This window comes from Orycteropus afer, unplaced genomic scaffold (assembly GCF_000298275.1).
Source record: "Orycteropus afer afer isolate SDZICR_OR568_19922 unplaced genomic scaffold, OryAfe1.0 scaffold00122, whole genome shotgun sequence".
Lineage (NCBI taxonomy): Eukaryota > Metazoa > Chordata > Mammalia > Tubulidentata > Orycteropodidae > Orycteropus > Orycteropus afer.
The window spans coordinates 8252246-8260130 of NW_006921709.1; the positions used below are offsets into that span (position 1 = coordinate 8252246).

The 7885-nt window shown below is 38.2% G+C and overlaps 1 protein-coding gene across 1 annotated transcript in view; it reads left to right on the top strand.

Annotated features, from left to right (window-relative positions):
- DHX29 (DExH-box helicase 29) overlaps window positions 1–7885 on the top strand; it is a 112417-nt gene that overhangs the window by 75270 nt on the left and 29262 nt on the right. The window contains exons 9-11 of the mRNA XM_007944183.2: window positions 1679–1844; window positions 2287–2410; window positions 5826–6434. Coding sequence (XP_007942374.1) covers window positions 1679–1844; window positions 2287–2410; window positions 5826–6434 — 899 coding nt within the window. The remainder of the gene's footprint in view (window positions 1–1678; window positions 1845–2286; window positions 2411–5825; window positions 6435–7885) is intronic.

Below are 7885 nucleotides of genomic sequence, written 5' to 3' on the forward strand. Positions count from 1 at the left end.
AAATGCAAAAAGAAAAACAAGGAATGGGGTTAACCATGAGAAAGAAAAAAATTGGAACCAGGAACAAGGAATAGAGAAAAAGCTGAAAACTAGAACCTTTCCAGTCATTGGTATCCAGAATATCCTTGTGGTTCCTAGCAAGTGGAGCCTATTCTTAAGTCCCTGGAATCTGGGAGAACTCTTTCGCTTTAAATAACCAATGTGGTCAAACCACTTGTATACATTCAAAATGGCTGTGCCATCTGGACAGGCAGAAGTCCACAGCTCAGCCCACCTTCCTCTTCGCTGCTTCCCCTTTTATTCACCAGCCACCAGTGCAGTTGCTGGCTAGCAGGGCTTATTTTTAGGTTAATTCTTAGGTCGTCATACCACTCGGCAGTCAATATCCAAGCTGTCTGTGCCATCCAGCCACATCATTCTTGAAAACATAAGTTGTTTCATGGCTCCATGAATTTGCTCATCCTGTTACCCACCCAATAAGGAGCTCTGGCAGCATAGTGCCTAAGGCATTTGACTGCTAACCAAAAGGCTGGCAGTTCAAACCCACCAGCCATTCCTCGAAAGGAAGACTGGGCAATTTACTTCCTTACAGATTTCCCACCTCATAAACCCAATCTTTATTGAATCCTTATTATGTACAAAGTCAGGTGGTATGTCTATAATAATGAGAAAAATAACAGTCTCTGTCCTCTTCTAACGTACAGTTTAGTAGGCAAGATATGCTGGCTTCTAATAATAGAGATTAACAAAGGGACCTAACTTGCATTGGGAAGACCTTGCTGATTACATTTTCTTTGAGATCTGACATATTGTAAGGTGGGAAGGAAGAACAGGAGGGCTGCCTGTCTGGTGACAAGTTGGTGCAAAGAGTCTTTCAAGTGGGAAGACAATAATACATTGGAAGTCCAAGGTGAGAAAGAGCTTAGAACACGCTATTCAACAGAACTTTCTGCAGTAATGGAAATGTTCTATGTCTGTACTGTCCAAAGTGGTAGCCACTAGCCAAATATGTACTAAACACTTGAAATGTGACTAGTGCAAATAAGAAACTAATTTTTTTAATTTAAATAGTCCCATGTAGTTGGTTACTATATTGGACCAGATGGGTTTATAGCATTTGAGGAATTAACTAATGGCTAGTGGCTACAGAATGGGCATGAGGAAAGAGTGGCTAGAGATAGGCAGAGATGAACATGGCAAACAAACCCACTGCCATCGAGTCAGTTCCGACTAATAGCAACCATGGTAGTAGTAAGGAATTTTGACTTTATTTTCTATGTAACAGGAAGCCATTGAAGGGTGGTGGTGGTAGTCACAGATGTTAATTACGGAAATGACACCTGATTTAAATTTTTTCAAAAGATTGGACTGCCTGCAGGGTAGCCTGCTAAACATAATTCAGAGTATCCTGAATAATACACTGAATGGGTAGTATCTTAGATATTTTACAAAAGTACATGTGTTCCTCAAGATAATTCTTCAAAAAGACTCAGGGTTTTCCATAGTTCTATCCAGCAAATGTATACTCTTACATCACTTATAGAAGAGCAAGCTTTTCTGCCTATCCTTTCTTTGAAAGGTGCTGCTCCCAAAACTGAGGGTGCTTTGGTCACTCATAAAAGATTTTATATTACTACATGATCATTTTCAAAGAACCAATTTTTATCTACCATTTTAGATAAGAAGAAAGAACCTCATGATGTAAGAAATTTTGACTATACTGCTCGAAGCTGGACTGGAAAATCTCCCAAACAATTTCTGATTGATTGGGTCAGGAAGAATCTTCCCAAGAGTCCAAATCCTTCCTTTGAAAAAGTTCCAGTAGGTAGATACTGGAAATGTAGGTATGTTTTAATGAATAACTGAATGAACTTTTAGAAAAACATAAGACATAATATTTTGGTTTCCTGTGAAATAAATAACTTGGCTGCTAACAGAAATGCTGGCATTTTTGAACCCACCGTTCAGTCCGCAAAAGAAAAGACATGGTAATCTGCTCCTGTAAAAATTACAGCCTAGAAACCTTACAGGGCAGTTCCCCTCTGTCCTATATGGTCACACTATGAACTGGAATTGACTCAGTGACACACAACAAAGTAGGCCTTTCAGAAGCTCTCTAATTCTGCACCTCAAGTTGATAGTGTTTACAAATTATCTAGTACAATGCCTTCCATGGAAATATTTAATCTACATGATTTATGTCAATTTAAGTTCAGTGTTAATAAAATTCTGACTTCTTTATTTTATCAACTTTATTTTTAAATTTTATTTTTTGCTTCTTTGTAGGGTAAGGGTAATCAAATCTGAAGATGATGTCCTGGTAGTATGTCCTACAATTTTAACAGAGGATGGCATGCAAGCTCAGCACTTGGGAGCTACTTTAGCCCTTTATCGTTTAGTGAAAGGGCAGGTGAGACCTTGTACATCTAAATGCTTCAAAAATCATTTGTGGATTAATGGTTGATAAAACTATCTACATGTGTAAGGTAGTATTAATTATGGCCTTTTATGCCAAGTTTCTTTTTAATGACTACTTCTTCACTCAAGGGAGCTCTGGTGGCCTAGTGGTTAAAGCATTCAGCTACTATCCAAGAGGTCAGCAATTTGAACCCACCAGCCACTCTGCAGGAGAAAGATAAGGCAATCTGCTTCTGTAAAGATTTACAGCCCTGGAAACTCTTTGGGTCAGTTCTTCTTGTTAGGTGCCATCGAGTTAGCGCCGACCCATAGTGATCCTATGTACAACAGTACGAAACACTGCCTGTCCTGTGCCAGCTTCACAATCTTTGCTATACCTGAGCCCATCATTGCTGCCACTGTGTCAGTCCATCTCGTTGAGGGCCTTTCCCTTTTTTGCTGACCCTCTGCTTTTCCAGCCATGATATCCTCTAGGGAATGGTCCTTTCTGACAATATGACCAAATTAGGTGAGATGAAGTCTGGCCATTCTCATTTCCAAGGAGCATTCCAGCTGCATGTCTTCCAGGACAGATTTGTTTGTTCTTCTGGCAGTCCATAGTACTTTCAGTATTCTTCACCAACACAACTCAAAAGCATCAACTCTTCTTTGGTGTTCTTATTCACTGTCCAGCTTTCACTTACATATGAGGTGATTGAAAATACCATGGCTTGGATTAGGTGCACCTTAATCTTCAAAGAGACATCTTTGCTCTTTAGCACTTTATAGGGGTCTTTTGTAGAAGATTTCCCCAATGCAATACATCTTCTGATGTATTGATGGCTGCTTCCATTGGTGTTGATTGTGGAATCAAGTAATAAGAAATCTTTGACAGCTTCAATCTTTTCTCCATTTATTGTGATGCTGCTTATTGTTTCAGTTGTGAGGATTTTTGTTTTCTTTATATTGAGGTGTAATCCATACTGCGGACTGTAGTCTTTAATCTTCATCAGTAAGTGTTTCAAGTCATCCTCACTTTCAGCAAGCAAGTTTGTGTCATCTACATAATGCAGGTTGTTAATGAATCTTCCTCCAATCCTGATGCCACTTTCTTCTTCATATAGTCCAGCTTCTCAGATTATTTGCTTAGCATACAGATTGAATAAGTGTGGTGAAAGGATACAACCCTGATGCATGCCCTTCCTGATTTTAAACCATGCAGTATCACCTTCGGCAGTTCTCCTCTGTCCTAAAGGGTAACTGTGAGTCAGAATCAACTTGATGGCAGTAGATTCTTCACTCAAAATTTTGGCTTCCTGTCATCTCAAAACATAGCTCAGTCTTTCTCTGCTTCTTAGACTAGAGGTCAAAGAGAGACAATTTGATTGTTCCAACTTTTCGGGCTAGTCTAATTTACAGATTCAAAATAGTTGTGCTGTTGTTAGGTGCTGTCAAGTCAATTTCAACTCATCCCAACTCTCATGTGACACAACAAAACTTCCCCATAGTGTTTTCTAGGTTGTAAACTATATGAGAACAGATTGCCACATCTTCTGAAAAGCGCCTCATGGGTTTGCTACAGGGGCAAGGAGGCAGCATCTTCTGACCTCCTCTGACTACATAAGAGAAGGACAGAATCACCATCAGCAGCCCAATGCCTGGTCCTATGAGGCCAGACATGCCACCACCCTCCAGTCCTCTTACTAACCTTGACAGCAACAGTTCCTCCCACGACACCCATGACCTGTCTGCTGGATTCATTAATTCACTGCAGTGGCCACACACAACTCACAGATTATGGGGTTTATTAGGGAAGCAACAGGCTACAATTCAAGTTCAGGAACATACTCAATCTCTCTCAGCCCCTCTCAGTAGCACATCTTTCTCTCAACAGTGCACATCTCTTGAGTGGGTGTCTCTCTCTCTCTCAGCAGTGCATCTCTCTCAGCCAGCAGTCAGAGAGACACACTCTGCCTCTACACAAAACAATGCAACACACTGCCATCGAGTTGGATCTGACTCATAGCAGTCCCTCCTTGGGTTTTCGAGGCAGTATCACTACAGAAGTAGATTGCCCAACCTTCCTTCCAGGGAGTGGCTGGTGGGTTTACTACCAGCCTTCTGGTTAGCAGTCAAATGCCTTAGGGACTGTGCCACCAGAGCTCCCTCTCTGCCTCTAGCAGGGCTCATTTTGAGCCTGGCACAGTAGCAAAACTAACCAATCCCAACATCAGAATTCTACACACATGAGAGAGAGAGAGAACTTCCCAGATTGTTTCCTGGAGCTCTACCAGAAATACACCAGGTGGATAACTTTAACAATCAGATACTCATTTGCTCACAGTGAAGTGGAAGTTACCAAGACTATGGCTAGAAAAGTCATACCATGTAATTTACTACACCATAGGGTTCAAACTGCTAATCTTTGCTTGGCAGCCAAGTGTTTAACCATCGTTCCACTAGAGCTCATTTTAAAAAATATAAAATTATGCTAGGGTGATTAAATTTAGGAGAATTTTTAAACAACTTGTTTTCCTTTAATACTATATTAACGTTTACACTTAAAAAAACATACACATTGGTTTCCATTTTAAATTTTAGTTTATATTAATTATAAGCTTCCAATTTAAGATTAAAATAAGGTATTACTGAAGGATGATGCTCTTTAAGAGATTATAGTACTAGTTTTGAAAAAAAATGGATCATCAGCATTTCCTTTTTCAGTAAATGTGTGCTGTGTATCTTCTTTTGGGAAATCAGAACCACTGAAAATTTTAGACACTGATGAAGTTGATGTCCAAACATTAGTTCTCCAGTTTCTGCAGTGAAAGTTTTTATGTTTTTATTTCCTTTATTTTGCAAACTAGAGGATCGTAAACAGAACCTACTTGATCGAAATGATTATCAGTCAGAAATGGTCATGGGCTTGTTTATAGAACAGAATTAGGATGACTCAGATTTTATCCAGTGTAGTTTATGGTAACATTAGGCAACTGCCAGAATCTCAAAGGAAGCTTTATAGTAAGGTTCCAGTATGTTTTAGAAATGCTTTATGGTTCATCTATTTCTATAGCACCACTGCGGGAATAAATAGTAAATATTTATTCAGTAGTTTTCTATAACGTCACCATATGCCTATGATTGAAGTACTCTTGTTATCCCCTTATTGCAAATACGGAAACAGAGACAGAGGTTATGTTACTTGACCAAGGATACATAGCACGTCCAGAAGCCTGAATATGATAGCTATTTATAAATTTATATCATTTTTATGTACATTTTCTATTAAAGTAATAACTTCCTAGTTTAACAGATATACAAATTACATTTTAAGGGGGAGGTAACTTTGCTTCTAAGTTCTTACCTGTTGAATATTTGGATATCTAATGGTTAATGAAAATAATGTCTACTGTTTTTTCCCTCTACAGTCAGTTCATCAGTTACTCCCTCCTACTTACAGAGATGTTTGGCTGGAATGGAGTGATGCAGAAAAAAGAAAGGAAGAGTTAAATAAAATGGAAAGCAATAAACCACGTGATCTTTTTATTGCCAAACTTCTGAATAAATTAAAACAGCAGCAGCAACAGCAACAACAGCATTCTGATAATAAACGAGAAAATGCTGAAGATCCTGAAGAATCTTGGGAAAATTTAGTTTCTGATGAAGATTTTTCTGCACTGTCCATGGAATCAGCAAATGCAGAAGATTTAGAACCTGTCAGAAACCTCTTCAGAAAGTTACAAAGTACACCTAAGTACCAGAGGCTTCTGAAGGAAAGGCAACAGTTACCTGTGTTTAAACACCAGAGTACAATAGTTGAAACTCTAAAGAGGCACCGTGTAGTGGTTGTGGCAGGTGAAACAGGGAGTGGTAAAAGTACTCAAGTGCCACATTTTCTGTTGGAAGATTTGCTTCTGAATGAATGGGGAACAAGTAAATGTAACATTGTCTGTACCCAACCCCGGAGAATCTCAGCAGTGAGTTTAGCCACAAGAGTGTGTGAAGAATTGGGCTGTGAAAGTGGTCCTGGAGGAAGGGTAAGATGCTGTTCCTCTCCACTTTAGTTAATGGTAACATACTTACCTTTGCTCTTGGGAGCCAAATGAAACCTACAACACATGAATTTTGGCTGTCACTGGTTGTTCAATAGCACATTCAGGCATCCTTTAAATGTTTTCTTTGAAAAATACGGTATTATTAGCAGTAATAAAAGATTATTAGCAATTATGTCATTAAAATACCATCGAGTCGGATACGACTCATAGCAATGACTCCTTGGGTTTCAGAGGCAGTATCATTACAGAAGTAGATTGCCCAGTCTTCCTTCCGAAGAGTGGCTGGTGGGTTTGAACCACCAACCTTCTGGTTAGCAATCAAATGCCGTAGGCACTGCGCCACCAGATCTCCTAAAATTCTCTTATAAAAGAAAAATATATTCAATTTAATAATTGAATGCTGAAATATGTTACATACTATGTTGAACATTCAAAGAATTTGGACAAGTACAAATTTGACTCTAGTAGTATATATATCAAATTTTTACAAGTATTTTCTGTAGGATGTATTCCTAAGACATTTTCAGTAATTCTTTAAATGAGTAGAAGAGGAAAAGAATGTAGAAGAAAATGCTTTTTTCATTTTAAAAAAAAAAAGTGAAAGTACTTAAGCATCTTTTGTCATTCATTTTGTCATGCAAGCAAACACGAAACTGGCCAAGTCTTAACCACAGTGATAGGATTGGTTAGAACTAAATATGAGGAATTCCCACTTCATATAACTCAGCTTAATTAGAATACAAATTGTTCTTTCTGGATATGGCATTTAATATTTTTGTCTCTATCCTTAAGACGGATACCCTTTCATTAAAATTTTTTTATTTAGCAAATTTTCTGAGTTTCTCTGAAAGATTAAATGACAGTTTCTGTCTTAGAAAGAATTTAAGGGGATGACAGACATGTACATAAATAAAATAAAGGAATGACTGAAGGGATAAGAAAGAAAATGTAATGAGAATAGATACGGCTTCAAGATTCCCATTAGCAATAAGTGGTATAATATCAGCTGCTCTTTAATGGTGGTGAGTCTTGATAGAGTGGACCAGATTGTGAGACGTGCTATAAAATGCTGTTCCTAATACCTTAATATTTCACTCCGAGATGATTTAAGAAGAAATTGATTCAATATTTATTGTTTCCTAATTATTAATAATACTTGAAACAGATAAACAGCCCTCCATCTCTGTATCTCAAAAGGAAAGATTTTTTTTTTTGTTTAAAATTACCAAAACAGGACCATGGTTGCAGGGGACATCAAGCTCAATTGACATAACATACTACACAAAACATTGTCCCACATCCTACTTTGGCAAGTAGCAACTCGCATCTTAAAAGCTTGCAATTGGCCATCTAGATGCAATGATGGGTCTCTCCTCATCCAGAGCAAAAAAGAATGAAGAAAACCAAAGATACATGGAAACAATTAGTCCAAG